General features: G+C 39.3%; 1 protein-coding gene across 1 annotated transcript in view; it reads right to left on the reverse strand.

The window, feature by feature from the left end:
• rapgef4a (Rap guanine nucleotide exchange factor 4a) overlaps positions 1-18,937 on the reverse strand; it is a 37,541-nt gene that overhangs the window by 1,336 nt on the left and 17,268 nt on the right. The window contains exons 5-27 of the mRNA XM_034110551.1: positions 15,815-15,887; positions 13,152-13,216; positions 11,767-11,817; positions 11,573-11,679; positions 10,163-10,284; positions 9,893-10,076; positions 9,712-9,796; positions 9,266-9,326; positions 8,780-8,856; positions 8,519-8,665; positions 7,201-7,310; positions 5,165-5,250; positions 4,393-4,471; positions 4,143-4,293; positions 3,463-3,551; positions 3,331-3,361; positions 3,157-3,235; positions 2,446-2,592; positions 1,252-1,349; positions 723-848; positions 435-613; positions 242-332; positions 118-168 (exon numbers count right to left, since the gene is read on the reverse strand). Of these exons, the coding sequence (XP_033966442.1) occupies positions 118-168; positions 242-332; positions 435-613; positions 723-848; positions 1,252-1,349; positions 2,446-2,592; positions 3,157-3,235; positions 3,331-3,361; positions 3,463-3,551; positions 4,143-4,293; positions 4,393-4,471; positions 5,165-5,250; positions 7,201-7,310; positions 8,519-8,665; positions 8,780-8,856; positions 9,266-9,326; positions 9,712-9,796; positions 9,893-10,076; positions 10,163-10,284; positions 11,573-11,679; positions 11,767-11,817; positions 13,152-13,216; positions 15,815-15,887 (2,289 nt within the window). The remainder of the gene's footprint in view (positions 1-117; positions 169-241; positions 333-434; positions 614-722; positions 849-1,251; positions 1,350-2,445; positions 2,593-3,156; positions 3,236-3,330; positions 3,362-3,462; positions 3,552-4,142; positions 4,294-4,392; positions 4,472-5,164; positions 5,251-7,200; positions 7,311-8,518; positions 8,666-8,779; positions 8,857-9,265; positions 9,327-9,711; positions 9,797-9,892; positions 10,077-10,162; positions 10,285-11,572; positions 11,680-11,766; positions 11,818-13,151; positions 13,217-15,814; positions 15,888-18,937) is intronic.

Raw genomic sequence — 18,937 nt, forward strand, 5'->3', positions numbered from 1 at the left:
ATCAGGCCGAGCATGAAGAGGCGAGACCCGCACTTGACCAGCTGACATTGCAAGATGGGGTGATTTGTGACAAAAACACTACAGCTCAAAGAAAGTAAGTGAGTCGTTTCAAATTACCATAAAGTTTTCAAATTCCCCGTAAAACTTCTTGAATTTGCTTGGGAGTTTCTGTGGAAAGATTATATTAAAAGGTTAGATTGCAGTTTGGTTAAGAATAATTTTGACACGGACAGGTACCCACCTCCCAGGTCTGACTCAATCTGCACACTGCTGGGTTACTCAGTCCCATAATGATAGCAAAGAAGGCGTTCAGGTTTCTGTATTCCTTGCAGCTTTGAAAGGAAAAATGAAAAGGTATGTTAAAGTAGTGAAAAAACTAAATTACAAGCTGGGTCAAAGGGATGTATTAAGACACTGAAACAAGGTCCACTTACTGGGCAGCAATCTTGATGAACTTCTTGAGAAGCTGCACCCTCTTGCTGAGCTGAGAACACAGACACACCTCTGTGATCACCCAAAACTGAATCTCATTAAACCTCCTCAGGAACAGGTCCAGGTTCACCGTGGTCTTCTTGACGTTTTGCCTCCCAAACGTGTGGTAGATGAGTTCAAGCTGTAAGACATCAAAGAAAACATTATCATTTATTAACTTTAATTATTTCTATAATATTACAAACGTGTTCTATTAATCAATCAGTTCTGCCGATGGCATCTGGTCATACCTCGTGGACACAGTGAAAAAGCTCCCAATCATAGGAAGTCATGTGGTAAGCTACATCCTTAGAGCTCATTAACTCAAAACCAGCCAACAGCGCTGTAGAGGAACCATCCTGTTCAGGTAGAGGGGTCTGGAAAAAAGAAAAAACAGCCTTTTATGTTTTATAATCATGTAATCTAATGTTTCATGAGTTTGACAATTTAAAGACGATGGATAGAACCACAGAGGTGTGACATCAACATGAGCCGAAATACATCACAATGTTAAAATGACAAGACAAAAATGCAGTAAGCCGCTGATAAGGGTAAATACTGTAGTTTGACTTAACAAATAATACATTGTAAATATCCAATAATCAATACATTCACCAGGTTGCTTAAAAGCTATTTGGATTCAAGAGCGTGGATACTTACAGTTTATAATGTCAAAAAAGTGTGCAGCAACCGTTTTCAGAGATGTACAGCCATGCCTGAGTTTCACTGATCCCTCTTCTATGTGATGACAATGTGCTGTGTAATTAGAGATTAACCCACCAAAGAATCCAACTGATCCCTCCGGCACACAAACAGCCGTCCGTTTACGCTGAGCGTGGAGAACACTGACACATCATTGGGCTTGAAGATGACTTTCTCTGTAGAACAAAAAACACAAAGGTTTAAAACATGTTCAATGTAACGTTAGCTCCCTTTATAAGACAACACGAAAGACACAAGAGGGTCGTAACAAAATAATATGACAGTGAGGATTCTCTGCTGCCTTTTTTAGCTATGTAACATTTCAGTGTGATGGTTTGCACCTTACATTGATGGCGGTTGTAATATCTTAATAACTATTAAACATATTCATTATTTTGGACAGACATTCATGGTTCCCTCAGGATGAAACCTACAGACTTTGTCAATCCGATTACTTTTTCTTTAGCGCCAACATGAGGTTGACATGTTCCCCTCTGGATTAATTTTCCTAAGATTAGTTTACATTTTAAACCTTTTTATTGTACATTTGTACACTTACCATCTGCTCCCCCAAATGATGTAATTCATATCAACCTCCGTTTAGTGCTAATCAGCAAATGTTAACATGCAAACACACTAAACAGTGTGGTGAACATGATTAACATTGCATCTTTTAAACATCAGCTTGTAAATACTTGTATTAGGAAATAGTTAGAATGCTGATGTTTATGCTGATTAGGCTCAAAATATACTGCAAGATATACTTTGTCTGCAACTGTTTTTTTAAGTTTCTAAAAATATAGTTTAGGTATTGTATTTGACAACATCTTATACTGTTCCATTATATGATAACATAACACTATCTTGTAGCTGTAACTGTTGCTCTTGTCTGTGAAAACTGAGGTGGCCTCGACTTTTGTCCTTGAAAATCCAAGGTTCAATGGTTAGAGATACAATATATGAGCTGCATCTGCTTGCTTGCATTTGATAAGGAAGTTGAGTAAGAGCTGCATTACAGTTTCTGTCAAACACGATGGAACATCACTACAGCAAGGCTCAGCCACCTCATGCTGAATGTCAGGCGAAAAACGGAGCTCAGGTTGGTTTTTTTTCAAGCTGCTTTGAAGGCCATTGTAGCACCCACTAGCAGTCATTCACAGTCCACAGCAGGCTGCTAATGTCCCACTCAGGGGATTTATTAGTATATTGGCCTGCTTGGGGGCTCTCCCCTCTCCAGTCGTTTGATTAGCATGTAGCTGCTGGCGCTCTCACCTCCTGCAGAACTGAGGCTGACCAGCAGCAGGTCCTCCGCTGACCCCAGCTTGTCGGCCACGGCACCGATGACCTCACTGACTGAGGCGGCCACAGGGACACGGATAGTCGTGTAGGTGTGGTCACAGCAGTAAACTTTGAGCAGAACTGCGGGCATGAATCAGAGCAAATATGGGAGTGTCAGCAAGAAAGGAAAGGAGAATGTGGCAATGTTGAGATTATTGCAACAATTCCAAATGTAGGGGTTACCGAGTAGATCTGAGTGTCATAAGATGATTTATGAGAACAAATATTTGTACTCTAATCTTTGCTATTCTTTTGAAATAAAGTAGTTTAAGAGGTTGTGACTCATTGGCAATGGTCGTCATAGTGTGATTGTTGAGGCAAATAAATAAAAAGGACAGCAATGATGCATTTCCTCTTCTGCAGAAATTAAATCCACTATACAAGGATATCCATTCTGCTGACAGAACCAGGTGTGTAGTTTGATGTGCAAATCAGTAACAGATAGCAGGTACATTTCAGAAACCAAACAGGTGTGAGTGTCTCATTCAAGGAACATAAAATGGCTAAATAAAGGTTTCAAATCGCAAATAGATATACAGTAACAATGACAGACAGTAGTTTGTATCAACAACAAACTATTTCAGATCCTTAGTCCACATTTTACATGCATTACATTGTATTTGTGGAGACGTTTCCTTTACTCACTTTCATCGATACTCTTGATGGGCTGGCGCTTCTGAAGCTTCTCATCTCCCATACTGAACTGCCGCAGTAAGACTTTGTGCTGTAAAGTAGAACAGATTCAGGCATAATTACATTGTTTGCACAATTCAACAAAATCTACACATGAATTCAAACAAAAGAGAGTTGGTTTCTTACCTTTTTCTGAGAGACACTGGCATCTTCAGTGCTACAATGTGAAAAAAAGACATGTGATTAAGCTTAAGGTATGTATCTTTTTTAATATACAAATGAATCCTTAAGTAAATGTATCTAAAAAACCTGACTTACTGTCGCTTTAACCTTCTCTCCAGTTCTGCTAGTTGATCCCTGAGGGCTGGAATCGACTCGGCATCATTAGATACCGCCACGAGAAACTCCTGCAGGAAAACACAACAAACTCTGAATTAAACAAATGTTCAATACATGATTGACCTTTTAAAATATATTAATCGCTGATAAATTCAGTTTCACATCTGGATTCACATCATAAACCAAAAGTTGATTTGCTTTACCTCAACGCATTTATAACAATCATGGGGTGTAAAAACTTGTTTGGTATTATTCCCTATTTGACCTCCCTAAATGCATTTGACAATTCTATTTAAATTGCTTTTAATGCACAGTTGTTTTACTTGAAGAGTTTGACAAATATATAATGAATAAATACATTGAAACCCTGAATCCAGAGTTTTATTTCTCTTTGAAAGCTATTTTTGGGTCACTAAAAGAGATTCAACTGTTAACTGAGCAAAAAGCTATACAAATATGATGTGACCCCGAATCAGAAATTAAAAAAAGAAACTACATATTGTTGTTCTTCAACATCATAGACTATCACAGAAATAGAAATAGAAATGTATAACAGAAACACTGAATGCCTTATCACACTGTTTATTATTTCTATCACACTGTACCAATGTCAGCAGTTATAACAGTGGTTAAAGTGTTGCTGATATCTACATGCTGACCTCCAGGAAGGCCACAGGGACGTCCTCCTGCTGCAGCTGGTCTCCGTGGACAGCCGCCCACTGCATCACCAGGCGGATCACCCTGCGCTTGTTGTTCAGTGTGTAGTCCAGCTTCTCCTGATCAGAGCCCTGTAAGGCCTGAGCGTGGTAGGTGCACAGCAGTTAAAGGTACAAACAATGCAAGTGGTGCATAGTAGGAAGTGTTTTTCAGCTGAGTTTCACATTTACTGTAACCACAAAAAAAGGATAGTGTGCCGACAACACCGGACATAGCTGCGTGTTTGGGATGAAGACACAGTGCATGAGCACAAAGTCCTCTAAGGCAGCGTCTGTGACAGAAAGAAAGATATATCAAACCCCTTTTTTTTTAAATATATATATATATATTGGGAGGGATGAAACCCTCTTTAATGGTCACATGCAGAGCACACAGCACACACAGTGAAATGTGTTCTCTGCTTTTAACCCATCCTTGTACCAGGAGTCTAGTACTAGGAGCAGTGGGCAGCTGTTGCACAGCGCCCGGAGAGCAATGGGAGTGAGGGGGGAAGGGGGTTGTCCGGTGCCTTGCTCAAGGGCACCACGTCAGGGCAGGAGGTGAACTGGGACCTCTCCAAGTAGCAGTCCACACTCCATGTTTAGGTCTGGTCGTGGACTTGAACCGGCGACCCTACGGCTCACAGTCCAAGCCCCTACTGACTGAGCCACTGCCGGACTCTGCCCCTGCAGATCAAAGAGCATCCAGAGCCGTCAGGCCTTGATCCTACATGGCACGGTCTCTGTCACCTCTGCAGGCAAATGATAACCATATGTGTCCACACAAGCGAGAGTAATTAGATCAGCCCTGTGACATGTGGCTAATTATAGATGAGAACAAACAGGTCAGTGCAGAGCAGCAGAGGAGAGAAACTGAGCCAGAGATGCTGCATAAAAGAAAACCCTTCACAGTAAATTATCTTCATATATATTTTGTATTAGATAGCGCTAATGTGACACGCTGAAGGTTGCATGCAGAACAGTACCTGACTCTGAGAATTGTGAATCCAATCGTATCATCTCGAGGAGGTGCTCCAAAATCTTCTCCGGAGTCCCCGACATCACCTTGTATCTGTAGCAACACAGGATAAAACACACCCTTCACTAATCAAGAAACACTGGCTCCTAATGCTCTGCGACAACTGCATGGCCCTCGAGTGATTCGTCTTACTTCAACGTGTGTCTGTGATTGCTTCATTTGATAAGAATCCTATTTACAATCACAGGGTTCTTGGCCTCGGCTGAAGATTAAGGGGAGTCTGGGATGAGAGAAAATAAAAATGTAGGGGCATCTTCTCCGTGAAGGAGAATCAACAGAGCCCATCCTCGGTTGTTTTCATTACTTGATAACAGCATCACAAGAGGGAGCTGCATAAGACATGCTGTGTCTTCCCCGCAGTCTTGACACTCTCATGTGTGAGGAGCCGAGTTGATTAGAGGGCGACCCCGGACAAGTAATTGTGACTTGCCAGGCCTCCTTTTTCCCCTAGGAGCCAGGGCCACCATTACCATTAATGTGTCTCTCTATATTACGGCGGCCGCGGTGCAGTGACAGATGCCTCTATTAAGAAAACGCTTGTTGGCTGCGGAGCAAGGGATTGCTGTGTTTGAGCTGCCCACAACTCGGAAATCCTTTTCATCTGCCAGTCACCCTGACTGATAGAGTTTAGCATTCACTCTCAGTGTTTTTAATTATATATATTATATCTATAACTGTCAAAACCCTAATTTCCCCGTGGGATAAATAAAGTATTTTTGATTGATTGTTTTTTCTTATTCTCAATACATCTCATGAAAACGCGTAACCCAACAATGAAAGTCTGATTTGTGTAGCCAAAGATTGGCCTCTTATAATTTCAGATTCTGTTAGGTACTTTTCCAAAATGTTGGGAAAAATATTTTTTTCCATAACTTTTCCAGGGCCTGGAATTAGCATTTTGAATTTCCATGACTTTTCCAGGTTTTTAATGACCGTAATAACCCTGTAGGTAACAGTTGTATAACTTAACTAAGAACATGTACTCAAGTACTGTAATTCAGCAAAAAAATGAGTATTTCCATGTATTTTTACTTTCACTCAATTAGATCTCAAAATGGTACCACTGTACTATTTCCTCTACTCCTTGTTTTTGCTAAATTAGGTTATTAATTACATTTTAGATTGATATGATAACTATTCATTATTATCAACCAAAAAATATATTGAGATAAATGAGGCTACACTGCAGAATATAAAGCAATTACAAATAGCCCAACCTTTACCAGCTCCAACATTTAACTCCTACATTAGAGATAGATAGATAGATACACTGAACAAAAATATAAACGCAACACTTTTGTTTTTGCTCCCATTTTTCATGAGATGAACTCAAAGATCTAAAACATTTTCTATATACACAAAATAACTCTCAAATATTGTTCACAAATCTGAAAAAATCTGTGATCTGAGCACTTCTCCTTTGCCGAGATAATCCATCCCACCTCACAGGTGTGGCATATCAAGATGCTGATTAGACAGCATGATTATTGCACAGGTGTGCCTTAGGCTGGCCACAATAAAAGGCCACTCTGAAACGTGCATTTTTGCTTTATTGGGGGGTCTGGGCGGGTCCGAAAACCAGTCAGTATCTGGTGTGAGGGGTAGGGTTAGGGTTAGGGTTAGGGTAATGTTGTGAATCGAGTGGCCTGTGTTCGTCGTCCATAACATACACCTGCCCATACCATAACCCCACCACCACCATGGGCCACTCGATTCACAATATTACCCTAACCCTACCCCTACCACTACCCCTCACACCAGATACTGACTGGTTTTCGGACCCCCCAGACATTTTTGTTCAGTGTAGATAGATAGATAGATAGATAGATAGATAGATAGATAGATAGATAGATAGATAGATAGATACTTTATTGGTTCCAATTTGGGAAATTCATTTGTTTTAATTATAGGTTATGATTGAATAATATAATATGCATTTAAACCTGTGTGAGGTGCAGTGCAGTAGATTATGGGTACATTTACTTGTAATGGGAGGACGAGGCCCCGTGGCTGGAGGTGCGACCGTGATTCTTCTCTAACACCAGAACATCCTGACCGTGCTCCTTCAGACGCACCGTGTTGGCCTCCACATCCTACACACACACACACACACACACACACACACACACACACACACACACACACACACACACACACACACACACACACACACACACACACACACACACACACACACACACACACACACACACACACACACACACACACACACACACACACACACACACACACACACACACACACACACACACACACACACACACACACACACACACACACACACACACACACACACACACACACACACACACACACACACACACACACACACATGAATAATGTCTTCTAATAAACAGTATGAGCCTAAAGCTTTGTAGAGCCTAAAGCTTTGTAGAATCAATTGACAATAAACAACCGTAATGTTTACAACCCACTGGAAGGTTGTGTTGTTTTATTTGAGCCCATTTCAGTGTCAGTGAATATGACTCGTCTCTTCCACAACTCACAGAATAGCACGTCATTAACTGAATGTTTACACATTTTACAACATCGCACAATCATCTAAAATGTCCAGAGAATCTTGACTAGTCTCTGCTCTCTAAGTCTAACTGTAATTTCCCTGCTGCAGAGACTCTGGTCACTGAGCAGAGGGGAGAGTTGGCCTGTCCGGTGTCCCGTCAGCACACAACCACGCTCACCTCAGCAAACAGGAGGCTTAGCCAAAACTCCTGACAAGGCAACAATGCAACAATGCCAACGGTTGAGTCTTAAAGGAATACCTCACCCCCAAAATGACCTTGAATATTATCTGAATTCTTGAAAAAAAAGTTTTACATGCATCCAAACAATGAAACAAATCTTGATAAAATTGAGTTAATGGAGTTATTTGGAGGTATTTGTTTTCTTTGTTGAAATATTCCTAATTTCTCTACAGACCTGATGACAAATCTCCTTCATTTACATCACAGTTCATACTGTGAAATCTCTGCTTCTGTATATGGAACTGAACACGATGCAGTCATAATGCCCAGATGTAAGTTAACTGTTGACTACCAACACACCTGTTTTTTGTATCAATTGCTTTAAGTAACATAAGTATTTACCAAAAGGGTTTCATATTTGAAATACTTAGCAAATGGGTGCAGAGCGCTACTGTATCTCAAAGAACACATTAAACAGAGTTCATTGCTGCATTGCTGCGTTTCTGCCAACAGAGGGCGATAGAGCTTCTTTAAATCTTACTGTAAAAAGCATCACTAGCTTTTAAACAGAAACTCACCCTCAAAATCCTGTTGAAGTCTTCCTTGTCGACTCTCAGGAAGTGACAGTTGTCCTCTCGCAGGACAATGGAGGCAGCGCGGGGGGCGTCATTAACCAGAGCGAGCTTCCCAAAGTCGTCTCCCTCATGAAGAGTGCAAACAACACCCTGAGACACAGAGAACTGATCAGTTTCTGACCAATGAATCAATGACCTGGTCCGATCTACATCATCATGGGACTGATTTAGGAATAATGTGAACTCATCTGGAGAAATACCTACTTTCCCATAGATGACAACGTTGACTGAGCCCTTCAAAATAATGTACCATGATGTGCCCTCCTCCCCCTGACTGAACACTGAGAGAGAAAAGAAACACAGCATTAGTAGTCGTAGTAGATTATATTCTTGGAATTGTTAGATTTAATCAGTTAAACTCTGATTAATGATCTCTACAAAAAGTAATGATGAATTATATTTCATATTATGTTTTTCATGTTCTACTTGTAGGCCTATTGAACTGTATTTTATTGCCTATGATTAAACACTAAGCTCTCCCAATGTGTTAATCTTACTTGTAATTCATGTTGATCTCAGTGAAGCCGAAGACTATTTTCCACATTGTGGATACTATACAAATGTTCGATATACTTCAGGGGTAGCCTGAGTTTTGAGCTCTTTGGACAATAAAGTTTCTAAAGGTAAAGTTAAGTGTTTGGCATCAGCAGTTTAAAGAGGTCACACCACTTGTTGTACTGCATTACTTACACACTGTTCCTGCCTTCGCATGAGACTCAAAGATCAGCACTCCTGCCAGCTCTCTCTTTACCTGCGGAGGAGACAGATTTATTGCTCGGGAAGATCAATATTAACACAAATTCATTTTACTTATAGTGCAACAGGGAGCTTCTAGAAAGAGCTAGTCAATAACCTGAACCTTTCCTAAAATTGACTGAGTTCAAATCTATTAAAAAAGCCCTGCACTTTTCAGCAATTACTTCTCTTTCTTTCTTTCTCTTTCCTCCAATCAGAGTGATTTCCAGTGGCAATGAGATGAATTTCAAAGGTTGCAACTTGCATCGTTTTCTTCACTCTGCTCGTTAATGAAAGCAAGTCTGAGAAGTTTAGCTTTATTTTTACTGACATAAAAGAAAGGTGCAATGTGTGCACAGTGACCACAGGGTTAATATGGCCAACCAAGACAACAAACTCACCGTGGTGGATAGGTGAGATAATGCCTTTATATGGAGCAGCTCTTCATAGATGATCTCCAAGTCATCTGCCGCTCTTTCAGACGTACTGGAAAACAGGAAATATGTAAATGAAATCATAACACCATCACAATGAATAATGCTATTTAATATTGCTTTAGAAATGGTTTCTTTATAGCAGTACTGTTTCCTCAGAATCATCCTCATGTGGGCGTCCGGTCCGATCTGCGAGAGGAGGAGCAGCGTGTCCTGCAGCTCCTCTTGGCTCTCCTTCATCTCTTCCTCGTCGGGTAGATGAGCGTCTTCCTGCTCGTCATCCAGGAAGCGATAGAAGAGGTACTTGTCCTGGAAGCTCAGCTCTTGGTCCACTGTAAGCACAACAACACAGACACGGGCAGCAGGGCTTTAATGCAGTTACACGTACATGTGGTGCAGGCACATCACAGACTCTCACCATGGTTGAGAACACCTTCTTCCAGCAGCACCTGCCACATGCCCACAGCCTGAATACGAGAGTGGATGCATGAGCTCTGCTGCATTTGCCAGTCAACCAACTCCGTCCCCACGCAACACTGCCTGGAAAAGACAGGAAAAGGACTAGATAAGATCGTATACGAGCAGGGCAGTTATGTAATATGTTTTGTCTGATGTTATTAATTGAATCTTCTTTCCCCTGCTTTTTATTTTGTGTCTGTTGGTTTACCAAGCTGCCAAAAGCCATAAAAGAGCCTGTATGATCATCCATCAAATGTTAGCATTATAAAAGCAGAGGTGGGAAGTAGTGGAGTACAAATACTTTGTTACTGTACTTAAAGGTGGGGTAGGTCATTTTGGAGAAACCAGCTCGAGTGCGCTAGAATTTGAAAATACACAGCCGGAAGAAATCTGCCACTTCCTTACAGAGCCCCTCCTCCAACACACACGAACGCGCACATGACCAATGAGGGCACGAGATAAGTTTGTGCACAGATGGAAGGCTGACAGGCAGGCAGGCCATCCAGTTACTTTAGCCGGGCCGGCTCAGATGATTGGTCGTGCTTTTTACAGTACTACGGCTTCCACTGATGACGTTTTTTAATGGCGTTTTTGTCAAAGCACTTAAGATATTCATTGCTATCGGGATGTTAAGAGCATTCCATGGAATATAACAACAAGTGTATCTCGAGCCGGTTTCTCAAACTTACCTACCCCACCTTTAAGTACATATTTCTGGTATCAGTACTTTACTCCCCTACTTATTTTTTTTTACTTTTTACTTTTACTTCTTACAGTTTTAACACAAATACCTGTACTTTCTACTTCTTACATTTTCAAAACAGGTTTGTTACTTTAGTTTTAATCTGTGTTTGGTGGCGTGGTCATTATTATGTATTGGTCATTGCGTGCCTATTGATTTGAACACGATCCGTGTATCCATCATTTCCTGGTCTTCTCTAAAGAAGAGGGACCAATGAGAACTTTGTCATGTTGCCGTTGTTCAGCATCGAAACATTCATTAGTTAACAATGACATTATTGTTCTATTAATATAAAGGGAGGTCAGTTACTCTTTAAAACAGATGCTAGTTATGGGTACTTTTTACTTAAGTACATTTCGAAGCCCATACTTCTTTACTTTTACTTGGGTAAAGAAGTTTAGTCAGTACTTCTACTTTTACCGGAGTATTTTTAAACACGAGTATCTGTACTTCTACTTGACTAAAGGATGTGTGTACTTTTGCCATCTCTGTATAAAAGAAATAGAAAATAAAAGGTGTTACGTTTGATTGTGTTTTTCTTTGCTCACATGGACCCTTGGGGAGTGAATTGAATACAATTGAATATATGATGCAATCTTCCACACTTTTTAAAAGAGGCCAGCTAACCTGTACGTCTTCAGATGGTACTTCCTGTCTCGGATCATGTGAGGCGCCCTGGAGAGGATGGCGTTACGGAGAATATTCCCCGCCCACAGGATCTTCTCTGAGGGAACCTGCACAGAAGAAGTTTGATCTCAGTACCTGCCACATTAAGGTTATTATGTGTCCTATACATACAGAAAGTTGATGGTCTTTAATACCTGGGATAAGCATCTAAGGTGGGATTTGGCTGGACTTTCAATGAATGACTTCTGCAAAATAAGACAAAGGAACATATAAGATGAATTTAAATTAAATACATCATGACAGTGAAAATTAGACTGAAATTGGTTGAAATTAAAGTGTTGTTTTTGTAGGAAACAGCAGTCAAGTGTTTTCCTCTCACTGCTGGTGTATGACTCACAGATGACATTAGCCGTCAAGTCTAATTGAACTTATAGCTTTCTATATTGCTTCATGGTCAAAATAATAGTCTTTTACCAGCATCTTGATTGATGCCTTCAATTACTTAAATGGGACACCACTATTGTGAATTACTGTATGGAAATGTGTTATTGTTTCGTTTGTTTTTTCCCCACTGGGGCCATGGGGGAGGGGGGCTGCAGGGCTGTGACATTTAAAGTGCATTCTGTGTGCTTCAGAGAGCAACTTGTGCATTTATGTGACGGCTTAAAGTTAATAATTTATTAACAAGAAAATGAGTCCACTCAGCACCCAAAGAAGCTTATTTCATACTTATTAATTAAGTATATATTTGTTACATAAAAAGAAAACAAGCTGTTTTCAAACAAAAGAACACGCATGGTGTGACTATACTCTGTGTCCTCCACAGAGCAACATCAATCTGCACAAGGGCCACATTTTCAACCCAGTGGTCAGGAAACGACAACAGGAGAAAGGTGGGACAGGAACTGTTATGGATGGAGACAAAAACTCCAGTCATCTTGTTTATATTTAGGTTGAGGTTTAAATAAACTTCACATTCCACACTCTTTTCCATCCTCTATCTGAGAGAGAAACGCCAAAGAATGCCATTTCTTCAGGGGATCAGGAAGCACACAATGAGTTAGCTATAGGTTTCAATGACACACTATCTGCTACACTATATTCTTGACACATACAAGAGTTAACCAGCATCATCCCACTCGCTCTGTCCTTCATAACTTTAGACAACATTGAGAACTGAGATTCAGGTTCATATTTGTATTTAGTGTCTCTATAGTGTCACGTCTCCATGCTTAAATGTTCAAAAAGGTCTTTATTGGTCTCATACTGCCTGTGCTGCAGCAACTCTTTTCACCCTCCGTCTGAAACCAGAGCCCAGTCTGCTCTGATTGGTTAGCTGGCCAGCTCTGTTGTGATTGTTCAACCGCTTATAGATGTCCCACCTCTTAGCCTATCATATACAATGTGTTGGAGCGCTAGCCAATAGAAGCATGATTGATACACAAGGATGTTTGGGATTGTAGCCATTGCAGACCATTTACATGCACACAAACTTATGTAACACACTACAGGAAAGGGAAACCCCCAAAAAGCAGATGAGGGCCCATTAAGAGTAATTGATGTGTATGTTGCAAGCTACCTTAGTCTGATGTTTGGAGACTGGAACAAATGAGTTGTTGCTTATGTTCTCTTTGTCCGGCATCCCTAGTGGGAAAAACAGAAAGTACATTCATCAAGTGATTTAAGATCTGTGACTAACAGAGATTAATGACATGAGTGTACTATTCTCAATGTATCCCCTGAGGAGATGACAGTACCGAGCCCATGCAGGTCCACACACATTCATACTTAAAACAGAAGAAGATATGTAAAAATAAAATATGAAGTATGACTTTTAAAACGATTTATATTCATACAAAATACCATTAAATAATTATAGATTTCTCATTGAATAAAAATGCTATTAGAATATATTACTCTGGCTGTGACTGTACATTGACAGCAAAGGCATGTTACGGTCAGTGTTAGGAGCCTAAAACTTGTATAGTTCCCCTTCAGGACAAAAGGCATAATCAGTCAAAGCTGCTCAGACACTTCTGTATCCGGAGGGAGAAACTCAACTATTCTTAGAAGTGCTTCTCGGACTGCTGATACCAGGAAAAAGGATACAGAATCCACACATTAGATAGAAAGTTGAACATGGCTGAAGAGTAACATTACCCCTGGCTTTACATCCAGGAATAAAACTCATGCATACTTAGTTTACATTGCGTTGCGTTATTACTTTAAGTTAATTGTGAATGTTCTTTGCTGTTAATATTTTGTATTGCGACTTTATGTTTCATAACATGTGTTAGCATTTTGACCACCACTGGACACACTATAATCAAAGGAAATTAATAATGGAAAAAGCTGGGGAAAAATACAATCTGTAATACAAATGTTAGAAAACTAGTTTCAAAAGTCTGATGAAAGTTTATTTTTTGATAAAAGGACCATCTGTTAGCAATGGAATCAGTAGTAGAGTTGTAAGTACAAAGCAAAGTAAATATTACGTACAAAGCAAAATAACAAATATAGTATTTTTCTAACTTTAAAGAATAATTTGAGTTCCCTAAATTAAACCAAATGTAGTTCTCCGGTCATTTCGGGAAGCAATGAAGGTATTTTGTCATTTACGTGTAAGGCATTCTGTTGTGACAGTATTTGTGTTGTATGCCTTCCTCTCTCACACTCAGTATTTATATGTATATGCTGCAGGTCTGTAAAGAATCTGTTTTTGTCTGTTTGTCTTTCAAAGGCTCAGCTGTCAATCATGTTATTTATGATGCTGCCACACTGGTGGTCCATCCAACATCACGCCACTCATTCAAGTGTCACAAGAATTGACATGACATCCACAGAAATACAGTTTTTACATGTGAGACGTGAATCCAAGATAAGATATTACAAAAATCAAAAATGTATTTTGGAGGCAAAGATAAGATTCAGTTTCAGTATGTGAGAGTTGAGAGCGAAATGTTTAGTATTATTGAATGGCTGAAAAACAAGTGTGCTCAGAGTGTCACTGAATGCATGGCTGAATGAAAAAATGCCAACTTTAAAAGCTCCTTCTGTTAACACCAAAGTGCTGTAGAAGCTCAGCGTGGTTGTAACTAAGAAAACTATTCAATGTATGTTTAATTTATTTGACTTGGCACTATCGTTACAGAAGCACTAAGCTTGGCTGGATGTACTGTAGTGTGCAGGAGAGTGCCTCAGCCTCCAGCTGCTGGATGCTTGTGTGACTTCTGTCTTGGTGCATCCATGCGTACATTACATACAGTAATTCCCCTAAGTAATGTACTGTATACTGCAAAAAATACTAAGAGCCCTGTTTTTACAGAAGCTGCTCCACGGCATGTTACATCATATTAAAGTAGACACATCAATGTTAAAAGTGAAGCTCAAAAGGCTACATTAGTCAATCAAATCATCTTTGATTGGAACATAAACCAGAGAAACATTTTTTTCTTTAAAACCTGTTCAACCTTTATGAATACATTGAAATATACTACCAGCAAGCCAACAGACTCTGTATTTTCCCACTGCTCTTTGTCTTCCTTATGGTACATGACTCTGTAGCAGGTTAAGTGCTCTGTTTCAGCAAAGCAAAGTCAATATTGAGTTAACTTGCAACAGAAAAGCATAAATAAAAGTATCAGCCTTTATCACAATGCAAAAGGATGAAAGACAGTAATGTAGTAATGCAGTTAGGGGGACAGCAGTACCATTACATAATGTACAAAATAAGATGATCTGTGTTATATTACACTATCTAAAGATTGTAAAATCTCATTAGACAAACACAATAAAAGAGTTACTGTAAAAAGTAAAGTGAGGACATTAACCGTACATAGTGTTCTCTATCTTAATACATTTTTACATTTGAATACAATTTGCATACAAACCTTGAAACCTTGGTACAACATGAAAGCAGCTGCACTTAAACTAAATGCTCTGCTCTACCTGTTTCTGATGATGTAACACTGTCACTTAAAATCTGACCAAACCATGTGCACCAACTGCTACATTTTAACATTTGGGAGCACCTGCACTTTGGTATTTTACAGTGAAATGTTGTCTGAAGAACCTGTAACAATCTTATAAAATGTAATGTTCAGATAAGGCTTCAAATCAACCATACTGGGAAGGTAAATACAACAATAACTTACAAAGTTGACCCAGATGTATAAACTAAATATGTGTTTGCTGAGCCTAAACCAATCAGAAATTATTAAGAAGTAATTGATGGTTACTTACTGTCACCACTACAACCGCTTTCCATCACACCATGTGGTGGGGCGAGCAGTCCAGCCATGCACTGATGATATTTCTGAAAGAAAAATAATTACAAATCAGTCATGGCAGTCTCTAGTTGACAATAAATGTTCAGTTTCACAGAAATGTGTCATCTGAATCACATACAAGATATAAAAACAGCATATTAACACACGGGGTTAATATGATTTCAGTACATTATGTGTCAGGAGTGTAGCAGAGTTATAACTTGGTAAAGAAAACGTTGTCCTTGTGTCTCGTCCATTTATCCACTCGGCCAACATGCTGTAACTCTTCAGCTGACATTGCCACTTCAGATAGAGATTTTCCCATTTGCATCAGGATTGCCTTCAGCGAAGATGTACTCAGAGTATATTGACTTAGAAAATGTATCAGCAAAACAATGTGAAGAATTATCAGCAAAATGCCTCTTTAGTATCAAGTAAAATATAACCACCACTGTACTGATTTGTTATTCGGGCACATCATTCTGGTTTTGCCATACAAGGAATGTGCCTTGGTGTATTGGTGCTATTGGTCAGCTTTCAGTTAATTGGGTAAACCAGGTTAAAACTGACTCCTTAAATAAATAATATTATTTGAGTTATTTTTGAAATATTGGTTTTATTTTGGTGTTTGAAACTTCATTATTAATCAATAAACTCAATACAACTTTTGCCAAAATATAATTCAGAGTTTTGGTATTTATTTGTTTTGATTCTTGAATGTCGTGCAGGTCGCAGAGAGCCGAAGATCCGCAGAGCATGACAACAAACATGCATTTGTATACATGCTTTATATACCATAACTGTGCCCTGTAGACTCAAAAGATGTTATGTAATGAACAACATAATGCATCCCATAGACTGTTGAAATGTCATGTTTCTGTCCATGACACTGAGGTCAATCCAAGCGTAGCAAATGAGCAATACACAATATATTACCTTAACATTCAAGTCTATACATTCAAGGCCCCCTTGCAGCATTTTAAAAGCGGTGTTAGTGTATAGCATACATTAACTAAAGAAATATACCAAAGATATATTGATTTTACAGAGGTTAATCATCATAATAATATATATATATAATATACATTTATTTTTGGGGGGCACCTTTCAAAACACCCAAGGACACCTTACAGGGTTACAGATTTACAATTTACATTTACAATTATACCTTACAAATTAAAACAGTCGATTTAGTGAAGTATCAGCTGGGGTAAGACAAGACAAACAACAGGAAATTGATATAATTCATATCATTATTAGTATCTAAAATGGCTTTTTAATCTGCATTGAATCCCTTTGTTGTTGCTTTTTAAAATACTCCATTTGCATCTGTAAAATAAAAATAAAACACACTTGATCAAATAAAAGCATGTACTCTAATAGGAGCTAATTGCATTTTCTATCTGATTTCAAACAGGTAGACTGATGGTTCAAGATTAATTTGTGGTAAAAGACAAACAGAAAGTGATTATGCGTCACGGCAACTACGCTCCAAGTCGATAAAAAGCGAATTGAGGACCACTTACTGACCGCTCACTTCTCTCTACCTTGCAATCACATGTTCAAAAGGACCGAACAAAAGCACGCTCCATTTGTTCCTAGTTGTGTAACGTCATGTTTTCAATTCAATTCTGTTAATCACTTTAGCATCCCTTTAGGGGCTTCCTTCAATTAAGAAGCAGTTCAGAAACGTTTCAACGACCTGTGTTTTAACCATAGACTGTATATATAAAGGTTTTAACCAAATTACTTGTTGCTACTTCTCAAGACACTGAAAGATATGAATTCATGCTAACACCACACTCAGATGTTAGAATGGGTGTTTTGTGTTAGGTATAATATTGCACGTACATCGACAAAACATCTGTGTATCTTTGATGACAGTTAAAGGATTTAGGATTAGGGAGGAGCACTTAAACTAAGCTACACATGAACAAATAAACTCAACCCCTCTGAGACAATAAAGCCTCTCCCTGAGGATCCAGTACCAGGGTGGGGGTGCTGTTTTAGACCAGGCTTAGGACCATTGTCGGCTGTGTAAAAAGCACTCAGTTTTTATCTTGTTAGTAATGATGTCTCTGACTATAATGACACTTAATGCTTTTGTTTCTTTTACAACCTCCAGCTTGCCATTAAGTTCGATTGCATATAAGAAACCATTCATCTATTAGACGATCAACGGAAACATTATCAACAATATTCCTTTAAGTCTTTTTGTTCGGAATATTCCTTAAAGTATAGAAAAGTGATCAATACGATTGTTCGCACATCCTGACAGTCAGATATAACAGCATTACGCATCATGTAGAGCAGTGCTTGAATTGGGCCGGTATTCACCGGTACGCAGTACCGGCACTTCTGATTTTTACCCATGTGGTACCGGCACTTCTCACTGAGTACCGGCAAAATGCCGGTACTGCCGGTAGATGGTGAGTGTACTCAGGGACGAGGATTAATTTAACCAGCCGCCAGTGGCAGTCAGGCTTTACTTTCTTTTATATCCATAAAGAAAAAAGTAAATCTGTTTACAGTTGTTTCATATGGATGTTAAGAGGTGTCCATATATCTCTTCATTTTGCTCTCAAAGTGCACCAGATTGATGCATCTAACATCAATATTAAAAAAAAAAAATCTTCCCGGGAGAGCATGCCCCCGGACCCCCCTAGAGGGTGTCAGGTCCACTCCCCACTTGTAAAAATAGCACTTTACCCCTGCACCCCCTCTAATCTCAGATGCACCCTGAGTCATTTTGTTTAAGTACAGTGAGCCTTTCTAAAATATACAGTAAAGAGACAAACCCACCAGCATTATAGGATATACTATATGACTTTGAGCCAAATACTTGTTTTTGGGCTGCATAAATAAATTGACTTGAAACAGTTGCTGATTTAGAGTACTGGCACCTTTTTTATTCCAATTCAAGCACTGATGTAGAGAGAACTGCAGTTAAACTACAATTGTGACAAAGGTTATAAAGGCCACACTTAAAGATTTATAAGCCTTGTCTATAATGAGTTAAATTAGCCGTGTTACCTTGAAACACAAATATTCATGGCAACACTTCATGTCTCAATAAAATAACCATTGGGTGTGACTT

The sequence above is a fragment of the Pseudochaenichthys georgianus genome, chromosome 21 (genome assembly GCF_902827115.2).
Source record: "Pseudochaenichthys georgianus chromosome 21, fPseGeo1.2, whole genome shotgun sequence".
NCBI classification, from domain to species: Eukaryota; Metazoa; Chordata; class Actinopteri; order Perciformes; family Channichthyidae; genus Pseudochaenichthys; species Pseudochaenichthys georgianus.